Source organism: Schistocerca serialis, chromosome 1, assembly GCF_023864345.2.
Source record: "Schistocerca serialis cubense isolate TAMUIC-IGC-003099 chromosome 1, iqSchSeri2.2, whole genome shotgun sequence".
NCBI classification, from domain to species: domain Eukaryota; kingdom Metazoa; phylum Arthropoda; class Insecta; order Orthoptera; family Acrididae; genus Schistocerca; species Schistocerca serialis.
The window spans coordinates 1,129,485,761-1,129,508,796 of record NC_064638.1 but is presented as its reverse complement, the minus strand read 5'-3'; the positions used below and the strand labels follow the sequence as shown (position 1 = coordinate 1,129,508,796).

General features: G+C 40.6%; 1 protein-coding gene across 2 annotated transcripts in view; it reads right to left on the bottom strand.

Moving 5' to 3' along the window:
• Positions 1 to 273: 273 nt before the first annotated feature.
• The window catches only part of LOC126417061 (caspase-6-like), a 193,710-nt gene continuing 170,947 nt past the window's right edge, over positions 274 to 23,036 (bottom strand). For both annotated transcript variants that reach the window (XM_050084957.1, XM_050084966.1), the window contains exons 6-7: positions 6,602 to 6,698; positions 274 to 1,172 (exon numbers count right to left, since the gene is read on the bottom strand). In XM_050084957.1, coding sequence (XP_049940914.1) covers positions 943 to 1,172; positions 6,602 to 6,698 — 327 coding nt within the window. In that variant the 3' untranslated portion in view covers positions 274 to 942. The remainder of the gene's footprint in view (positions 1,173 to 6,601; positions 6,699 to 23,036) is intronic.

Genomic DNA, 23,036 nt, shown 5'->3' with positions numbered 1-23,036 from the left:
CGCTGGTGAATTCAAAGAATGACCTTCAAGTTTTCATTCACAAGGCACTTTCAAGAGAAGGTAGACATGATGCATTTGTTATTCTGCCCTGTATACACTTATGTGATTCTTTAATTTAATGAGAATTTTCTATATCTTTTACTGATGTGATGTGCTGTTTATTAAGACCTTCTCCACAGAGTCCAGTTCTAGTGTACTTTACAGCAAATTTCAAAGACAAGAGCTAACATTAGTAAGGATTGGTATGGTTTACACAAAGTTACTTCTAAGAAATCTTACTGTACAATGTTTATTGAAAGAAACAAACTACATATCATTATTTACAGTGAGATGAGGAAAGATTTAACAAGATGCAATGATAGTCCATTTGTGATATGGGAAATTTATGAGTGAAAAAGTGGGGTTACCTAGGTACGTAAGGCATAGTGCGAAATCAGAAATGCGGCCAGCTACTAGCAACGAAAATTAAAATCGTGGATATCAATTTCTCCGACATGAGATTCTTGTAGGAAGAAATTGAATGTTCCTTTTGACGCCCCAAGTTGCTATATCTTTCATTTGATATCTCTAGTTAATTTACCATTCAATGTATTTATCTGTATATTGTGAACGTGCAGCCATATTTTGATACATATTATGTGTATTACCTTTAGGCTCATACTTTCAATAGTGCAAATATATCCTAATAATTATGGCTGTAGAGGTTAATGAAACAAAACTGTAGTGTTAAGCTCCTGAAAGATCAGTGCCAATAGAATAGAAATAATAATCTGCCAAAAATCATGCTATTGGCCAAAAGATTGTTTGTGGGCTATGTTGAATCTGGTTGACTAATCTTCTGGTACAGTGAATGCATTGGTGTTGATTCCAATGAATGCAGTAATGAGCCTGGAATGGCAAGTAGTGGCTGATTGGGAACTTTGGCTGTCCAGGATGATTACTCTACCGGAAATACAATCGCCATTTCAAGGCAGAAGTGAAGCAGGGTTCCTGAATCTTGTTATGAAACACTGGATTTTGAGGCATGTGGGAGCGAAACTGTTCGCTCACGATGCGATTCACGTCTGTGAGCAGCGACACTAAGTCCTTAGTTCTGCCGTGGGCCTCCAGTTGGGCGCACAGGGTCTGCACGTACCATGCACCATTTTGTGCGTTGCGGAATGACTGTGAACCTGCAACATTTCAAAGGATTCGCAGTAAGGCGACGGATATTTATGTAATAAGAAAGATACTGTGCACCATGGACACACTTACTCAAAAAATTATGCAAAAATGGAGATTTCAAACATGTTCCAACAAACGTTTGTAAATATTGAACAAGTTTCAAATAAATGAAAAATTATAATACATACAGAAGAGCGTACAAGGAATGGTGGTGATGGTTGCAGAAGTTGTAAGTAATTCATATCCCTTTCTTGTGTTGATGCTGCCAGTTCTTCACTCCCACCACTGATCTTTCTTGCATCACACTGAGAAAAATATTTGCTCATTACTTGAAATCTAAGATTTCCCCTGTATCCACACCATGAAGTCATGTATGGCCCCACTTCGTCACAAGAGATGCATAGATCTGTCTTCTGTACACAGTGTTCTTCTTCCCCTTCATTGTTGATATCTACAATTTCCTCAACAGCTGCTTTCTTGTCCTCCTTGCACTCAACTTCAAGAGCACTGAGGAGTGTTATTTTGTAATCACTGAATCTAGTAACTGGTGCAGGCAAGCTCATGAAGCCACAAAACAAATTTTTGCCTTCTCTGCCTACATGTAAGCATCTCAAGGTGTAACACAATCTTGTATTCGTCTCATACATCTTCTCACAGAGAGAAGAACCCTCATATTTACAAACTTTACACAAAATATATTTATTACTTACAATGACAATTCTTTCACTGTCAGCATATGTCTAAGGACCCTTGACCCACAATTACTACAGGCACGTGAAACATTATCATTTAGACAAGTATTTGTAAGTAAATTAACCTAAATCCACAAGTAAATTCGTCGTTGGCACTGTACACAGAGTCATAAGTTCCTTCACAAATTTTCTTATTCGATGAACTCAGTGATTTTGCCAAAAATTGTTCTTCGCGCTTAGGGGCAGCATCTGTAACACTGTTATTTAACTATTTAACTATCCTGTAGCTTCTACAAGTGAAACTCAAAAGTGCCTTACTTGTATGTCCCATTTCGAGCAAACCAGATTGTTATACGCCAAACTAATAACTGAAATAAGTTTGTAGCATGTACTATTAAAAAAAAAGCATGTTGTAAACAAAGAAACAAGCAAAGATAATTTTCTCACAGCCTTCTAGACTCATCTGCAGTTCGTTTCAGTTGTGTAAACGAAAAATTAATGCACAAAAAAATTCTTGAATAGAGAAGTTGTGGATCACAGCATAGAAAGAAAAGGCATGGCATGCAAAGACACCGAAACATACTTTTACAAAAGATATTTCTAATCAGGATTCTATTATGAAACTCTGCATGTTATTCTTAAAGAATCAATCTAATAAATTATGCAATAAAAAACTTTTGCTCTACCTCTGCTCTCAAGAATTATGCATATTTCAAAGCCAGGTTGGATTCTCAAAATTTTGTGAATTGTGGCCAAAGCGCTGTGTTCATGCCAATGATAGTGGACTTGATGCCGTTAGTTCGTGTGTCACACTATGCTATGTTAAAGGTTGAGGGGTGTAAACTGAAAGAACTAATAAAGTGTGAAGAAGGCACATTACCATCATGTAAGCACTGTGTGGCATTTGTTACACACAATCCTGCACTTCCAGTATGTTTCTTAGGTGTGCATCCCTATTGTACAAGTTTGGCAAAATGGACTGATTACCTGTTTGAATTTTTTGATACAAATTGCATTGATGAAATTACATACACATGTTGGTTAACCACAGAGAGGGTAGTTCTAGAGATATAACAAAATCAAGAGATCAGTTGATTGAGGCGTTTGCATCAAGTTTACAACAACTCCTGCTACACTTATGTATCATCCAGCATCAGTGACATCTTTAAAATCACTAAAGAAGAACTCAAAGTAAATGAATATCTTGTTGATTGTGATTTTGCAGAGAATTACTCTGTCACCACTAAGGATGAAGTGCAGGGATTTCAGTGGAACAGCTCACAGGTTACAATTCACCCATTTATAGATTACAACAGAGACACTAATTAAATACTCCATGTGTCATACAGGGTGATACTTATTGAACTATATGGAATAAAATCGTTAAAACTTCTGAACGTTTCGGGTTAGGACGTTCAAATTGCACGGTTGGCCGTGAGGCATTTTGGGATTAGCAAGCGCATGCACACGCGGCTTGTTGTTGTCAGCCATTTGCTTTTGAAAATGTCACGGTACAGCTTGCCTCAGCGTATAGCACATGCAAAGGCCTACTATGCGAGCAATAACAGCCAAACTGCGGCTCAAAGGAAGTTTTCGAGCGTGTGCAAGATGAAGATAACTGGCCAAGTGTGCTAACAATCAAGAATTTAATTCACAATGAGAGAACGGGTAGTGTTTTGTGATGGCAGTGTCGGCAATTTTACGTCCAAAAACGATGAAAACACCTGAAAACATCGATAAGACATGCGCTGTGTTTCAGACCAGCCCCAGGAAATCGATCAAACAATTTCAACAACAGGTGGTAATCAACAGGGAGACACTGCGACAAATTATTGTTGTAGACCTGCATCTCTACCCATATAAAATTCAAACCCATCAGCCACTAGGCCCCAGCGCTGTGGAACAGCGGTTATGTTTCTCTAACACTATCGTCCACAGAATTGACGAACAAGTCTGTGATGAGAATATCGTTGGGTTTAACGATGAAGCCCACTTTTATTTGGATGGGTTCGTCAATAAGCAAAATTGGCGCATTTGGGGGACTGAGAATCCGCATTTCGCGATCGAGAAGTCTCTTCACCCTTAATGGGCGACTGTGTGGTGTGCATATTCGGTCACGGAATAATCGGTGTGATAATCCTTGATGGCATGGTGGCTACTGAATGGTACGTGAAGGTTTTAGAAGATGATTTCATTCCCATTATCCAAAGTGCCCCTGATTTCAACAAGATGTGGTGCATGCAAGACGGAGATCGATCCCATCGAAGCAGGAGAGTGGTTGATGTCCTGGAGGAGCACTTTAGGAGCTGCATTCTGACTTTGGGGTGCGCAGAAACTACTGGCATGAGCCTCGATTGGCCACCATTTTCTTCGGATCTGAACACATGCGACTCCTTTTTGTGTGGCTATATTAAACGTAAGGAATACAGCAATAATCCCAAACTCATTGCTGAGCTGAAAACAGCCAGACAGGAGGTCATCGACAGCATTGACGTTCCGACACTTCAGTGAGCCATGGAGAATTTCGCTATTCATCTGAGCCACATCATCCCCATTGACGGCAGTCATATCGACCATGTCATAACCTAAATCCGAGTATCTATAGGGATGTGTACATGTTGAAGGAAATGTGTGCACGGTGTAGTTTTTAACTAACTTCTGTGTTTTTCCATATAGTTCAATAACTGCCACCCTGTATGTGCAAATATATGATTGCGTTCAGGATGATACACTATCTGTGTGTTGTACGCGCAAACAAAGTTGAGACTCGGCGCAGCGGCTGATGGGAGCGAAAGCAAAGGCATTTCCCATTTACAGCCGCTCCCATCAGCCAGCGCGTCGAGTGCCAACTTTGTTTGCGCGTTTAATATTCTTTCCAGTGAAATTTCATCCATTTTTTAAAATGTCACTTTCCAACTTCAAAGCACGTTTACCACTTTTCAGATGAAAATGCTGTCCTGCACAAAAACGGAAAGAATACCATGAATCTGTCGCACCATCAAGAAGATTTTGAATGGCATTTTTTGCAACAGCACATGGGAAAGGACCTTGAGCTGCGGACGCAAGGCCTGTGAAAAGATTAACCACACTTTCCAGCTTCAAGAGATATGGTGAAAACCAAATGCCGGCCGGAGTGGCCGAGCGGTTCTAGGCGCTGCAGTCTGGAACCGAGCGACCGCTACGGTCGCAGGTTCGAATCCTGCCTCAGGCATGGATGTGTGTGATGTCCTTAGGTTAGTTAGGTTTAATTAGTTCTAAGTTCTAGGCGACTGATGACCTCAGAAGTTAAGTCACATAGTGCTCAGAGCCATTTGAACCATTTGAAAACCAAATTTTGAAACCACAATAGTTGTTCCACTGTCGCAAAGAAAACGTTTCTTCGTGTGTCTTCGGCTACATATCAGTTTACCATCATGTCTACGACATTTACAAGCTGGAAAAAAAAAAAAGTTTCAGGACTACAAGTATGATTCCGTGTACCCATAAGCTTCACTGTGTGATAACTACTGTCATAGGTATAGTAAAAACAAACACATATTCTACTTTTATAGAGAGCAGAGAGGAATCAGTGACGGCTCTTTGGAAAGAAATGCTGTTAACAGACAGCTTATATGTATGGTTGCATACTTCTGACAAATTTATGAAGAAACGGATGACGTATAGGCCAGGTTCTTGCATCCACATGGACCATCTCCATCATTTGAGTTTCCTGCCACACCAAAAACTTGTGTTATCAGAAGATGTGACTTTCTTAGAAGACTACTAGAAGAACATAATCTTTCCCTGCATCAATCCAGCGAACATTAGAGATTTAATTGGAGATTCGTAGAAACAAGACATAACCACTTTCATTGCCTTTTCACTGAAGAGCTCCACAATATAAATCAGTCATAATACCACTAAATTAATATAAACCTTCTTTTTATATGAATTTACTTATGAACTGTATTTTTTAATAATTTGTGTTTCATATTTATGTGCTACCTCCTGCATTTTGATAGACTACTGTTGTCGACAAAATAAATTTTTTGGCAAGATGTTTTGATGTGCCATCTTCATATTTACCATGTTTAAAGTAGTATATTGCAGTAACAGAACATTTTTCTTAAAGTTGAAGGTGGGGTCTTTTGAAATATTAAAGGTCAAAAAAAGTCAAGGGCAGTTACCTTGAATATGAAAATTCTTAGAAACCTGCAAGGTTGCATATTAGTGTAAAGACCTACTCATTGGCTTTTCAGGGATACTAGTTTCATTGCTGTATCTGGATATAATCATGAATATAGACATCTATTTTGAGGAACAGACACAGGTAAATTTCACAGTATTCCCAAGACTTGCAGACTTGTATCTTTCTTCACAGTTATCATACACCTCTGCAAACTGGTAGCTCTCCATTTCTTATCTGGATCGTTAGATGCATCAAATTTGAAAGAAATCTGAGATTGTCAGGTTGAAAATGTTACTTTGCTGCTTTGAATTAACGTGGAACTCCCCACAAATGGAAATGTAAGACACAGGGGAAGGAAATATCCTTTGAACAGACAAGGCTCATGTTATTTCACATGGTGCTGTGAATGCACAGAACTGTCATACATAAAGTTCTACTCTGCCATATGTTGTGGAGGGCAGGAACATCCACTGCACTTGGCTTATGTGACTGCCCATCGTAGGGCTAATGATGAGCAACCTTTAACTGAGAAATGAACTTCTCAGACTAGCAGACAGACATTAAGATAATGTCCTACCTTCAGATGTGGAGTACGATATGAGGACATCACCATATGTCTTAACAACAGGGCCTCTGAAGATACCACTCTCAGAAGCCTCCCTTTCCATCCTCGTCTGCAACAGAAAGACATACTTAATTAGGTTCCAGATTTCGGTAAATTACTGTACATTGGATGTTCTCAATTAATAGGGAAAACTAACATAGTTGAAAGTATCTGTAAACAAAAGTGAAGATGTTCCAGTAAATATGGGTCTGCAGTATAATTGTGAATGTGTGGCTATAAGCCACTATTCTCTTGTTTTGCTGTAAATACCAAATGGTTTATTCATTGCACTTAATAAATAGTCTGCAATAGTAGACAGCAGTGAGAGAATGAGCCCAAATCGTTGACTCATTAAGTTTCAGCACTTTTTGACTACTGTCATATTATAGCTTTACATGTCATATTGAAAGCCACTGTTGACACATGGAAAGGTCATCCAGGGGAGGGGACAGGAGTGCAGGGTGAGATCATATATTATGAATCGAATTCCCTCCCACCCTCCCCCCAGTTTGCTCTCACCAAAGAGGAATCATTAAAGTTCTGTGCTCTGTGGGGAGATGATCTTTCGATCAATTTTTCTTTATTACCGTAAGAAAATAACATTTCAAAAATTATCCACATGATTAGAGGTGTCACAACACGACACTGACACAGAGAGATACTAAATTGTATTCCAGCAATCAATATGTGTCGTACCAAAACAAAGGGTGGCTATAGCCAAGCTTCCACAAAATTTAATTATGTTGTGTGGAAGTCATGGAATTTCCACTGCTTGAAGATCACACCTTCGCAACAGTGCCAAATCATGTTCTTCACCCCTGGTATGGAAAGAGGAGCAGTACTGTTGCTGTTGTTTTGCCAAATGGCAAACAGTCTGAACACCATTCCTATAATGTTTGGTGCCCATATAGAAATGTACGTGTTTGTATTAGGACCTATTAATGTTTTCCGATATTTACATAACCAATACATATCATATAAATACACGTACAAATGGCATGTATTCAAACACACTTCTGATATAATTATGTGCATGTCTGTACTCCAAATTGCTGGCCAAGATGATATGAATGTGTGCTGAGCGCCAGTCCACATGTGCCATCCTTGACACATGATGCATATCACGAGGCAGAGATAAGGACGCTGTGCAGTGCCTCAGGTGAGAAGGAACAAAATTATTTTACATTAATAACAAAAAATATTCCTGCTAAACTACATTTTAACATTTATTGATACATTTCTCACCCAGGCTAACCATGACATAATATTATTTATGGTTATCTACAACTTAAACAAGAGCCCCTGTAAACATGTTAGCTTGGATATGGTGCACAAAACTCCTCATACATCAGAAGAAACCATCACTCAGCTCTGCTAATCACTTTTATTATCGATGCAAGAACAAAATGAAATGTATGAATGAAATCTAGGCATACAACTGCGATCTTACTCAAGACTCTTCATATACCTTGCTATATGTAAGAGACTGTAAAGGAAGAAGTGTAGCTGTAAAAGCCCCATGCATGCTAATGTAATTGCATATTCCCCACCATGACTGAATAGCCCTGTCACAACGGCCTTGTAGTAACCAACTGGTCCTACATTTATACTGAAATCTGGCAGAAGAGGAATCGCTCACTAGTGCCTAATAACAAACACTGATAACCCAAAAGATTGCGACCACTACCCACCATGATGTTGGATGACACCTGGTGGCATTAGAGGCACGTGATGCAGTAATGAAAGTATGAAATCAGAACAGGCACAGATGGGGAATCACACTAGTGAAGATATGGGCTGCAAATGATGAAATTCATTGAGATAAGTGACTTTGACAAGGGGCAGATTATTATTACACGGAGCCTGTGAACGAGTATCTCGAAAACTTCGAAGCTGGTCGAATATTCATGTGCTACTATTGTGAGTATCTTATGGAAAGAAGTAGAATGCAGTGAAACTACCACTAGGCGCTAAATGGTTGGACGTCCACAACTCTTCACAGAACGTGGGTTTGGAGGCTAGTCTGCTCTGTAGTGCAGCATTGATAGTGATCTGTGACATTTCCGTTCATCATACATTGTTGAACATGGAACTCTGCAGCAGCCCACATGTTGAGCAAACAACATCGTCAGTTACGATTGCAGAGGACATGGGACCATCAGGATTCGACCTTCGATGAATAGAAAAGTGTCGGCTCTTCAGACGAATCACATTTTTTTTTCTACAGTAGCTCGATCGTCGTCTCCACAAAAGTCGTCATCGTGGTGAACAGCCCCTCGAAATGTGCAGCATGCCAGGGATGCAGACTGCTGGGAACACTATTGTGCTATGGCAGACATTCTCCTGCGCTTGCATGGGATCTGTAGCAGTAATCAAGAACACGCTAACAGCTGCGAAACATGTGAATCTTATCAAGCTTGATGTGTTCCCCGACAGCGATGTCATTTTTTAACAATATAATTGTCATTATTTGGGAGCCAAAAGCGTGCTTCAGTGGTTTGATTAGCACTATTGTAAACTCACATTGATGTCTCGGCGACCAAATGCGCCTGATGTAAACCCCATTGAGCCCACTAGGTTGCTGCTGGGCGCAGTCTCTGTGTATGCAAGTCAGCGGCCCATTGTTTATGCAAATTACATGACCTGTGCATAGATATCTAATGCCACCACATACCTACAAAAACCTACCAACAAACTTTCGGATCCCTGATACACAGAATTACTGATGTATTTCGCTCCAAAGATGGACAAATAAGCTATTAAGCAGGTGGTAATAATGTTCTTGCTAATCAGTGTACATGCTTCCATTGTCTAGCCATGTGATTGCAGGAAGACTAATCTTGTTCCGTCACTGTAAACCCACCCTGAGGAGATTCGCTTTGAGCACATATATACAAAATTTCAAAAACACTATTACAGCCGATTGTACCCAGTATTGATGGAATAATCTAACAGTCATTTAGTGAAAGCAGTGATTTTCCACCACCTCAGAAAGTAAAGATGAACACTGTGATCATACTTCACGTTGTGGCAGAGGAAGAGCAAAATAAAATACACAAATATTTTTGTTTCTGTCATCATATGAAAGTGGACGTCATGTATTTGAGCCATACGTATTGCAGGACTCCAAAATCAGTTGGTAAAAGAAAAAGCTAATCTTATTAACACATTCAAACATGACAGTATGAATGTAAATCATATTTACGAGAGATACGTAAGTAGTAACACATAAAATTCAGTGTATTTGTTAGCATAAATTCCTGGAGATGCTGCTTAAAAAGTTGTATTCTACTACTTAACTGTATCAGTATGCTGTAGACTATGGACAAATTGGCACAAATAGCATGCACTCTTACGCGGGTGTGAAGGTTATGCATCTATATGCTGACACAAAAATTGAGGGGATTAACGCTAAAATGATACAGCTGGAAAGTCTTGTGAATGTGGTAACTGGAAATAATGACTTGTTGGAGTGGCTGGATATTAAAATCCTGCAATGTAAACTACATGTCAATGAGAAGGTTGAAGAGGTCATCACAAAACTAATTGATATATATGTGGGTATGTCAATACAATAGCTAAGGCATTTCACTATCATCGCCACAAGTCTCAGAGATATATATTGTACACTATCTCAGAAATGGTCTAGTATATGATGTTATGTCGATGGCAAAGCATAAAGTTATTAAAGCGCAAAAAGCTATTCAGGGGAAGTTACGGTTGCTAAAATTAACACATCTGCAACGAGAACAGTCTCTCTAGAAATGTCTAAACCAGTAACTGAAAATCTGAATAGACTCTCATGAACTACAGATGGAGGCAGAAGAGCAGAAGGAGATGAAGAAGAATAATAAGAAGAAGAAGAACAAGAAGGAGAAGAAAACACTATTACAAACTACATTAACAAATGTGAGAAGAGAGAGTTAGGCACCATATATGGATCAGCAAGTACCCATCTTATCTCAAATAACATACTGTCAAAGTCACAGTTTGGATTTCTAAAAGGTTCTGATATTGAGAAGGCTATCTACACTTACAGTGAAAATGTGCTTAATTCATTAGACAAAAAATTGCGGGCAACTGGTATATTTTGTGATCTGTCAAAGGCATTTGACTGTGTAAATCACAATATCCTTTTAAGTAAATTAGAGTATTATAGTGTAACAGGAAATGCTGCAAAATGGTTCAAATCTTATATCTCTGGCAGGAAACAAAGGGTGTTATTAGGAAAGAGACATGTATCAAGCTATCAGGCATCATCCAACTGGGAACTAATTACATGTGGGGTCCCACAAGGTTCCATTTTAGGGCCCTTACTTTTTCTTGTGTATATCAATGACCTTTCACCAGTAACATTACCAGATGCCAAGTACGTTTTGTTTGCCGATGATACAAACATTGCAATAAATAGCAAATCAATTAGAAAGATCAGCTAATAAAATATTTGTGGAAATTAATCACTGGTTCCTAGCCAATTCTTTGTCACTAAACTTTGAAAAAACACACTACATCCAGTTCAGAACTGGTAAGGGGTGTCCCACGAGTGTATGTCTAACATACGATGACAAGAAGATAGAAGAAGTGGACAGTGTTAAATTCTTGGGATGACAGCTTGATAATAAATTCAACTGGGAGGACCACACCACAGAACTGCTGAAGCGTCTTAACAAATCTCTGTTTGCAATGCGAATTTTGTCAGACATAGGGGATATAAAAATGAAAAAGCTGGCATACTATGCTTACTTTCATTCCATAATGTTATATGGGATTATTTTTTGGGGTAATTCATCAAGCCAAGCTAAAGTTTTCCGGGCACAAAAACATGCAGTAAGAGTTATATGTGGTGTGAACTCAAGAACATCCTGCAGAAGCCTGTTTAGGGAACTAGGGATACTAACTACTGCTTCTCAATATATTTATTCCTTAATTAAATTTGTCATTAGAAATATATCACTTTTTCAAACCAACAGCTCAATTCATGGAATCAATACTAGAAATAAGAATAACCTTCACAAGGATTTAAAGTCACTTAGCCTTGTACAAAAAGGTGTGCATTATTCAGGAACACACATTTTCAATAACTTGCCAGCAGCCATAAAAAGCTGAACAAACAATGAAATTCAGTTCAAGAGAAGCCTAAAGGATTCATTGGTGGCCAACTCCTTCTACTCCATTGATGAATTTCTCAGTAAAACCAACTGATTTGTGTATCTTCTGCGCAATTTCAGTGCAGTAATGTGTTCATTGTAAATAAGTATTATAGTAGTTGTATTACATGCTTATTACCTTATAAATAAATAAACTTTTTTATTTTAAATTCAGTGCATTAGTATTTGTAAAATGACTTTCATATAGTGTTCATTAAAAAATGACGATCATTCCACTTGGGACCTGTGGAATGGTACATTAGCTTATTTGTTTTAGTTGTAAATATTTGTCATGTATTGTTGTTTTTCTGACATGTTCCACATCCTGGGGGACCTTCTCACTACGGATCAGTTGGAATGAAAGTAAATCTAATCTAATCTAATCTAAGCAATATATGCTAGGGTCCCATCCTATGTGTTCATCTAAGGCTGAAGTGTACATTTGGAATACAAAATATGGGAGGGTAGGAGGTTTATCAAAGCTAATACTCTTAAAAACTTCAAGTCCTGACAACAATCTACCTAAAGAGAAGCAAGCATATGCTAAAATATTACGTATGAGTAATGCATACAGTAAAGACAACGAAAATAAATGATAAATAAAAGACCCTATAAATAATAAATTTAAAAATTGTTGTGGGTAACAAGTGCCGGCTTGAAGGTCAAGAAGATAATCACAGAGAAGGCTGCGAGACGACGTCAGCCAATAGTACGCTAGCTAGGACCGCACAACGACATGAGTGACCTCTATCCGAAGAGAATATAAGCGCCGCTTCTGTCAGCGTCGGCCAGACTGTAGAAGACACGCACTTGTAGAGACGGACTAGAAGAGAGGCACTAGAAGGGCCGTGACTTGTGGTCAATATGAACTTGGTGTGATTGACTTGTATATAGCGAGGGGCACTGATTATTTGCATGTCGTCAACTGCTTGCAACAACTCGTTGTAAATACAAAGTTATGTGCTGTCTATTCAATTACTGTAATAATCTCCATTAACATGGTTTGCTTGTATGTTGTCTAGCTATCCGAGAAAACAGCATCCTAGGCACCCTATAAGACACAAGTTGGCAGAATTCCACATTGGCGACGAGTTATCAGAAGAATCCAGTACCTGGCAGCTATCGAATATCTTTTTTTTTTTCTTTTTTCTGGCGCCTGGATTTTCTATTCTTTTTCCTTTGCAGGGGCGTGTATTTGCTATAAAAGTCTCTTTTGCTGACCAGTATTTTCAGGTTAGCGTTGCAGACATTTTCGTTGCTTTTGTACTTATTTTTCTTGCTTGCCTTTTCTGTTTCTTGCATTTGTCTCTTCCAAATGCCCACCCCGCCTATCCCACCCAGTGCTCAGGCACCACAGCTGCAAGCATTAGATGTAACACAGTTAATGCTTAAGTTTCAGTTCCAGGCGCTGCAAATCTCTATGCCGCAAAACACGGTGCAGTAGCTGCTTTAGCGTAATGGTTACTGTGTTTGGCTGTTAGGCAAAAGGTTCTGAGTTCAAACCTTGTTTGGTGCTTAATATTTTCCTGACGGGATACCGATTCGATTCTACACAGAGTACGCGAAAGAACTTGCCCCCCTTCTAACAGCCGTGTACCGCAAGTCTCTAGAGGAACGGAGGGCTCCAAATGATTGGAAAAGAGCACAGATAGTCCCAGTCTTCAAGAAGGGTCGTCGAGCAGATGCGCAAAACTATAGACCTATATCTCTTACGTCGATCTCTTGTAGAATTTTAGAACATGTTTTTTGCTCGCGTATCATGTCATTTCTGGAAACCCAGAATCTACTATGTAGGAATCAACATGGATTCCGGAAGCAGCGATCGTGTGAGACCCAACTCACTTCATTTGTTCATGAGACCCAGAAAATATTAGATACAGGCTCCCAGGTAGATGCTATTTTTCTTGACTTCCGGAAGGCGTTCGATACAGTTCCGCACTGTCGCCTGATAAACAAAGTAAGAGCCTACAGAATATCAGACCAGCTGTGTGGCTGGATTGAAGAGTTTTTAGCAAACAGAACACAGCATGTTGTTATCAATGGAGAGACGTCTACAGACGTTAAAGTAACCTCTGGCGTGCCACAGGGGAGTGTTATGGGACCATTGCTTTTCACAATATATATAAATGACCTAGTAGATAGTGTCGGAAGTTCCATGCGGCTTTTCGCGGATGATGCTGTAGTATACAGAGAAGTTGCAGCATTAGAAAATTGTAGCGAAATGCAGGAAGATCTGCAGCGGATAGGCACTTGGTGCAGGGAGTGGCAACTGACCCTTAACATAGATAAATGTAATGTATTGCGAATACATAGAAAGAAGGATCCTTTATTGTATGATTATATGATAGCGGAACAAACACTGGTAGCAGTTACTTCTGTAAAATATCTGGGAGTATGGGTGCGGAACGATTTGAAGTGGAATGATCATATAAAATTAATTGTTGGTAATGCGGGTACCAGGTTGAGATTCATTGGGAGAGTGCTTAGAAAATGTAGTCCATCAACAAAGGAGGTGGCTTACAAAACACTCGTTCTACCTATACTTGAGTATTGCTCATCAGAGTGGGATCCATACCAGATCGGTCTGACGGAGGAGATAGAGAAGATCCAAAGAAGAGCGGCGCGTTTCGTCACAGGGTTATTTGGTAACCGTGATAGCGTTACGGAGATGTTTAACAAACTCAAGTGGTAGACTCTGCAAGAGAGGCGCTCTGCATCGCGGTGTAGCTTGCTCGCCAGGTTTCGAGAGGGTGCGTTTCTGGATGAGGTATCGAATATATTGCTTCCCCCTACTTATACCTCCCGAGGAGATCACGAATGTAAAATTAGAGAGATTAGAGCGCGCACGGAGGCTTTCAGACAGTCGTTCTTCCCGCAAACGATACACGACTGGAACAGGAAAGGGAGGTAATGACAGTGGCACGTAAAGTGCCCTCCGCCACACACCGTTGGGTGGCTTGCGGAGTATCAATGTAGATGTAGATGTAGATGTACTGGCCCATGCTTCACGCCCGACGGACCAAGCACCACCCTCAGCAACAACTACTGCTATATCGCCTTTTCGACAGCTTCATGGACAAAAAGAAGAGTGGCTCGAGCGCTTGTACCAATTCGAGGAACACACACACACACACACACACACACACACACACACACACACACACACACACACACACACAAACCAAAAACAGTTTTGCATCACCCTGGTTCCTAAAACTCCTGAGGATAGACATGGACTGTGGATATTGTATCACAGACACAGTCCCGTTGACAGACAACTGCCGCCCCAATGGTAATGGCAGGACGTAGACTGCCGTGTGGGCAGCCGCTGCAAGGGAAACAGAAGACAAAAGGGTAGCATACATCGTGCAAGCGCAGCTGCGGCAGAACTGGGCCACGGAGTAACGGGGATGCCTACCACCAGCGAGCTGCGCGTTTCAGCATCAGCGCCTGTTGATGCCATGCCAAATCACGTATGACTCGGCACAGCAGAGGGCTCAAGGCAATGCACTGCGTTGCTGCACCAGACTCCTTTCATTATAACGACCAATGGCATGACACGGTATCCTCCTTCACGATACCCGCTATTAACATAACCTACCCTTGCATGACCTGTCGCAGTCAACAAGACATCTGATACTGCTCTTACTACCCGACCTAACTATTGCAGAGGTTTTTCTCCCTTGACCCTTGCTTTGTCACTTTTTTCCATCTGCCCTTCAAGCCGCTACACTTTGTTTGACTTTCAACGCAATCTATCTCCAGATGAGTATGTATTAATGGTTTACATTAACCAGACGTACGCAAACATCACAGTACCCACATCCTGCGACACCTCACTTTAGTGAAAACTAACCATAATGCAAAGATGGCAGTAGATCTTTTGTGTTCGCCATCATGCTGGTGTGGTCATGGAGGGGCTCCACCTCTCAGTATCATGTACACAAGGTATAAAGGGAGAGTGCACTGGTGGGGTTGTCATTTGTACTCAGGCCGTTCATGTGAAAAGATTTCCGACGTGATTGTGGCCACACAACATCAATTAACAGACTCTGAATGCGGAATGGTAGCTGGAGCTAGACGCATGGGCCATTCCATTTTGGAACTCTTTAAGGATTTCAGTATTCCGAGATCCACAGCGTCAAGAGTATTCTGGAATCTTAAAATTAAGTAATTACGTCTCACCACTGACAACGGGGTTGGTGACAGCTTCACTTAACGTCCGAAAAGCGGATTTTACTTAAAGTTGTCAATACTAATAGACAGGCAACACTACGTGAAATAACTGCAAAAACCAATGTGAGACGTACGACGAGCATATCCGCATTTTTGCAGTAAAATTTGGCGTTAATGAACTAAGGCAGCAGATGGCCAATTCGAGTGCCACGGTCAGGTTCTAGAGTGGTGCAGACACACGAAGCAATTGACCCAGGTTGTCAAAAAGGCACTGTGCAAGTTATTGCTTCATGCCATCTGCGCCACAGTCGAGCCCTACCATCAGCTCTTACCATCTTAAATCGGGACTCATATGACCAGCCCAGGGTTTTCCAGTTGTCTAGGGCCCAACCAATATTGTCAGTAGCCCAGGAGGGGCACGGCAGGCGATGGCGTGGTGTTAAAAAAGGGCATTCGAGTGGGTCGTCTGCTGCCATAGCACACAAACGCTAAATTTCGTCGAACTATCTTAAAGTATATGTTCGTCTTATGTCCTAAGTGGACTTCTGCATTTATTTCATGCAGTGGTATTGTTCGTTAGCACTGACAACTCTTCGCAATAACCACTTCTTGGTCGTTAAGTGAAGACTGTCAGCCACTGCATTCGCAGTGGTTAGAGGTAAGGCCTGTAATTTGGTATTCCTGGCACGCTCTTGACCTGGTGGATATTGTGGTCTTGAATCAAGTCAGAAACCTTCCCACATGAAACTCCTGAGTACAAATGACAGCTCTGCCAATGCACTGCACAAGACTACCGCCTTCCGTATATGTGCATATTGCTATCCCATGACCTCACCTCAGTGCATGCGTCGTGGCTGCGTGATTCTGGATGGCCAAGCAGATAACACACTCATGCAGAAGATCCTAGATTTACTGAGAGACAACAGCCTGTAGGTAGAGATGGGCAGTTGGTGATACTTCACGTGCCTGGAGATGCTGCAACTATTACCATCCAACTCTTATGGATCTGAACGGTATTAAAGGGGTCTGTACCTCTAGGTGATTTTGGGACTGCTGAGATCCTTCATGGCAGTGAGTATGGCTGCCTGGAGGCATCGACTCCATATTCCAATGGCAGACGTATGCTTCCAGCCAATGTCGTAGAAGAACATACTGCAGTCATGGTATGTAACTCTACTGCCACTGCACACTTCTGATTTGTGTTAGCAGACGTTTCTCAGCCATAATGCGATCATTTCACATGAACTAAGTTACCAACAGTAGATATATGGAGACAGGTGAAAAAAAATTGGACGCTCTTGACCTAGGTGCTTACATTGGTCTGATGTTATTACTAAAAGTTTGAGTCACATGACGAGTGTACTGAAAATTTTTGTGGATGAATACAGAGGTCACCCTGTTTTCATAGCTAGAATGACACTACAAACGTTCTAAAATATAGCAAGGGTTATTCAGTGTTACGACCATGAGGCAAGATGACGAAGACGTGAACAAGATAAGTTTGTAGAGGAATCTTTGAGAAAATGGGTAGAGATATCACCTAAGTTATACAATTCCAGTATGTTTGTTACAGTAGATGAGCACTTGCTACACTCAGGAGAAAATGCTATTTCTGCAAGTATGTCCCAAATAAGCCACCAAAGTATAGCATCAGGTTACTGGTAGTTTCTGACAATGAAGAGAGTTATGGATGGACTACTGAGCCGTATACCGAGAAAAGACCAGGTAGTGACCATGAAAAGAACCAAGGATTAAGAGCTGTAACTGACTTGTATTATGGCTTGAAAGGGCATAACATTAAGTGTGACAAATTTTCACCTCCTGCAAACTTGAACAAATGTGATAAGAGAAGTATCACAGTGATTTGCAATATGTTTGCTTTTGTTCTGTAGTATTAATTTATTGCAGCAACCGGTTTTCAGCTAACAAAGCCGTTATCACACATGTACTGAAACATCATAGGTGTATTCATTAGTTGGCGTTCCCACAGAGGAGTCACTTCCTGCTACCTGGTGGATACATGTCGCTGTAAGTAGTCAAAATACGAAATGTTTCCTATTTTGACGTCAGTACGCTGTTTGGAGTAAGGGTTCACCTTTTCTGACTGAAATTCAATGGCTTCGGAGAAAGAAGACCGTGTCCTGCTGGTCAAGTTGTTTTATCAGAAAGATAGCAGTGGCAGCACAGAATTATGGGAATATCGCTGATAGAAACAGCTGTGAAGAGGCCCCATGTTCACCAAGACGATAAACAATGTGGTTAAGAAACTTCCTGCCAGATTAAAACTGTGTGCCGGACCATGACTCGAAGTCGGAAAGGTCCCGAGTTCGGGTCTCGGTCCGGCACACAGTTTTAATCTGCCAGGATGTTTCATATCAGTGCACACTCCGCTGCAGAGTGAAAATCTCATTCTGGAATGTGATTAAGGAATTTTAAGAAACAGGTGAATTAGGTGGTGCAGTAGGGAAAGGGGAAAGAGAGAGAGAGGAAGCCCATTCCCATGGCAGTTGATGATGAAGTTGCGGCAGCTACAGCCATCTGTGCAGCACATACCTCAAATTCTGCTGTCAGTACTCAAGCTGTCATGGTATGTCCCTCTGCACACATCAACAGTTGAAAAGATTTTGCTACGAATTTTACACTTGTATCCCTACAAGATTCAGAATGCAGACAAAGTCAAGCCCTAAGATCGACTATAAAGCTGTGATTTCGCACTCCATTGTCTGGCACACAGGCAGACGTCAATTCAACGCAACACTCAACCTGACCATCTTAGATTTCTCATAAATTTGGTGCATCCAACGATCCAGATAAGGGATTTGCAGAGGTACAACAATTTTGATGCAAGTTACAGATCTGCAAAGTTTGAGAATAGTGTGAAATTTACATGGAGTCACTCTCAAACTAAGTGACTATAAGTCTGGATCTAATCCACATACAGCAGTAAAACTTACATAACGAGAAAGTTAATGAGAAGAGTTTTACATTGATATGCAACACGCTGACTTTCTAAGAGTTTTCACATTCAAGGTAACCTTAGACCTTGGATATCTCAAAGCATCCCAAATTCAATATTTTTGAAAAAAAAAAAATTGAATTGCCCTAATTGAATTGCCCTAATATGCTACTATAAACGTGTTAAATATCAAAATGCCACACCAAAGTTATCACTGCCAAAAATTTACTTCATCTACATCATTACAGTAACAAAATGCTGTAAGCATCTATGTATTCAGCTTTCATCCCAGAACAGAAAATAATATTAGTTACTATTACACTGATAAATCGGTGAAAACTTGTTGCTGTGAACAACCATCCAGCTTGTTTCATGGCTGTGGCTTGGTTATTCAACCTGCGCTGTAAATGTGGAGCATATTATACAGTAGGAGCTTGTAAAAAATTTATTTCAGGTCAAAATTGTACTGTTGCATTCCATTTAAAGAAGATCATGAAAGAGTACAGAAGAATTTGAGGAATGTTCAGGAGCTGACCGTAAAAAGTGTCCTAATGTATTGCTGGGTGGAAAAATTTGCAGGATATGTAGAATGCAAATATCACAAAACCAATCAACACCCAGAGGTGTTGCCTCAGCGATGCCAGGTTTTTCCAGAAAAAATGTTAAGTGTAAATGAAATATAAGGGTTGACTGAAAAGTAATACCTCTACCAGCGCAACTCTTCTACAGTTGGCAGCATCGGTATGCGGCAGGTACTGGCTTGTTTCGTTGCCTCTTCTCTACAGCTCCAGTTGGCGCGAAGCCTTAGCATTGAATGATTGTTTTGTTACAGTGTAATGTATGGAACCTTGTGCAGACGGTCGGGCAATGCGGTTTAAGCGACATGCAGTCATTGAATTCTTGACAGCAGAAGGTGTCACCCCAAAGGAGATTCATTATAGATTGAAAGCAATTTATGGTGATTGTGTTGATGTGAGTACTGTGCGTCGTCGTACGAAAAAGTTAAAAGATGTTGACGCAGGAACATCAGACCTGCGTGACAAGGAGTTGGATGACCCGTGACAGCAACCATCGAGTTACACGAGCAAAATGTTGACAGATTGATTCAGGACAATCGTCTTATCGCTCAGAGAGAAACTGCAAGCACAATCGGTATTTCACCAGAACGTGAGGGTCATATTATTGCTTTGTTTGTCTATCGGAAGATCTGTGCACGATGAGTACCCCAGATGCTGACTCCTGACTTCTGAAATGAAAGTGCACAGACTTGAAATTTGACAGGAACTCCTCTCACGTAATGAGAATGAATTTGATGTCTTTCTCCATTCAATTGTGACAGGAGACAAAACGTGGGTACACCATTACGACCCGGAGAGGAAATGTCAGTCTATGGAATATCGACACAAATACTCGCCCCAGAAAAAGAAATTTGAAAGCGCTGCCCTCAGCTGGAAAAATCATGGCTTCAGTGTTCTGGGACACAGATGGTGTTATCCGTGTTGATTTCCTTGATCATTGAACAATAGTAAATTCAGAGCGTTACATCACAATGCTGCAAACTCTCAAACGATGGCTAGCAACGGTCCGAAACGAAAAGGGAAATGTTCTCCTGCAGCATGACAATGCCAAACCACACACTTCACATGCCACCACAGCAGAACTTCAGAGACTGAATTCACCACCATACGCCATCCTCCACACAGTCCAAATTTAGCACTGTCTGACTTCCATCTGTTCCCGATAATGAAAGACGATCTGCGGGGACATCATTATGCTTCTGAGGAAGACGTTGTGAGAACTGTGAGACTATGGTTGTGGAAAGAGCGTCAACTTCTTCCGTGACTACGAAGTCTTTCGCGATGGAGTCCTTGCATTAAAAGTTCTCGGTTTACTTGCCGCGTCAAATTTGGATAAAATCCCAAGCTTTCGATGACTACCTCTGTCATCTTCATCGATGCAACGACCAGCAAAATTGGCAGAGTCCTGAGCCAGCAGGGAATCAGACCAGTCTTCCGGCCACCCAGGAAGATCAAGGAAGTGCTGCGACCCGTGAAAGATAATCTTGGCCTGAGAGTACCGGGAATTTACAGCATTCCTTGCAAGTGTGGGAAAATTATGTGGGCCAGTCTATAAGAACTGTTGCCGATCGCTGTGTGGAACATCAGCGTCACCTGAAATACAGGTACCTAGAAAAATCAGCGGTGGCTGAGCACAGTTTGTTAAATAAACATAAGATTTTATTCAATGGAACAAGACTACTTGCTCAAGCTTCAAACTATTGAGACTCTGTCATCAGGAAAGCAGTTGAAATTAGACTCTGTGAAAATAATTTCAACAGAGACTCCTGTTATGCACCAGCAATGCATGGAAGAGCGCAATTGATAAAGAAAGCCACAGAGACTCCGGTTATGCACACAGCAATGCATGGAAGTGAGCAATTGATAAAGAAAGAGCGCAGAGGGAGACTTCTTACATTCCTCGCAGTTCTCCGCCTGTTGCGATGGATGGCACTGCAAGCAATGCTGGATAAAGCGCGCAAACAAAATCTATGGTTATAGAGGCCCAACTTCAGTACGCGCCGGTTTCTCCATGACGTCATCCAGCCAATGAGAAGCCGTCCACTGCTTATAAAAGCGGAAGCCTCACCGGTCCATGGCAGTCAGTTTTACTCCTCACGAAGATGACAGAGGTAGTCATCGAAAGCTTTGAGATTTTATCCAAATTTGACACAGCAAGTAAACCGAGAACTTTTTATGCAAGGACTTCTTCCATGATGGCTGCAGAAAAATTGTTCATCGTTGGCAGAGGTTTTTCCAATTGGCTGGTGATTATGTGCAAAAGTGATTATTGGTGATTAAAGATCACATTCTAAAGATTATTTCTGTGTTTGATTTATTAAAATATTCCAATCCAAACCCAATTAATGAAGGTGGAGGCTTTACTTTTCATTCAACCCTCGTCGTATCGGACTTGGCATTGGATGCTTTAAATCCTAGCCTTCCGTTTTTAGATAAAGAAAAAGAGGCATCAGTGTGCGAAGGTACACAAAACAAATCCTGGAAAAGGTAGCCTCAGTATTGGTGCATACTTACGCTGCACAACGGAAAAAAGAAGAGAGTGAAGAAATAGAGATAGAGAATAGCAGCCCAGCTGGAATATGAATTCCGCGCACGGAAGGTATGTGTGATAAAATACAAATTTTCACAGTACTTCCACTTCAAATTACACTACACGAAGAGCAAAACAGCTATTAGAAGAACATGGTATATTAGTGACACCAAATCCAAAACCAAGTAAGACATGTACATGATTTTTATTGTGATCGCAATGTTAGCCATGAGATATCATCAATAAAAGACTTTGTGCTGTGAGAAAAAAATTGAATTACAACACAAAGCAGAAGCAGCTAGGTTTGCACAATATTAAAGACAGATGTAGGGCGAAATGGATTCTTGTACCTGAACATGTATATCTCTTAAAAATATTGCAGATAGAATAGTATAAATTGAGACTATTACGTAGAACATAATGCTTGATATCCTGTGCAGTTTTTGTTTGAAAATGCACATCGACATTTTATAAGAATTTAAATTTTTAATAATTAACACTGTTTCTATACTGTACCTTTTCTTGTAAACTAGTGAAACAACAAAACCGGAATCCAACAGTTTATATTTGCATAAGAGGCACTTAGGAGCAGCATCTGTAACACTGTTATTTAAATATCCTGTACCTTTTACTAGTGAAATTCGGTATTTCTTCACTTTTTTGAATCTACGTCCATCGTTAAAACCCATTTCCAGCAAAACAGGTTGATATATGCAAAACTAAAAGCTGAAATAAGTTTGAAGCATGTATTGTGCAGAAGAACCACATTGAAAGCAAAGGAAGAAGCAAAGATAATTTTCTCACAGCCTTCTAGACTCATCTGCAGTTACTTTCGGTAGTGTGAACGAAAAATTTATGCACGAAAAGTTACTAGTGTAGAGTAGGTGTGGATCACAGCGCAAAGTAAGGGCATAGCATGCATAGACACCCAAATAACCTTTTCTAAAAGATATTTCTACTCAGAATTTGATTATGAAACTCTGCATGTTATTCGTAAAGAATCAATATAATAAACTGTGCA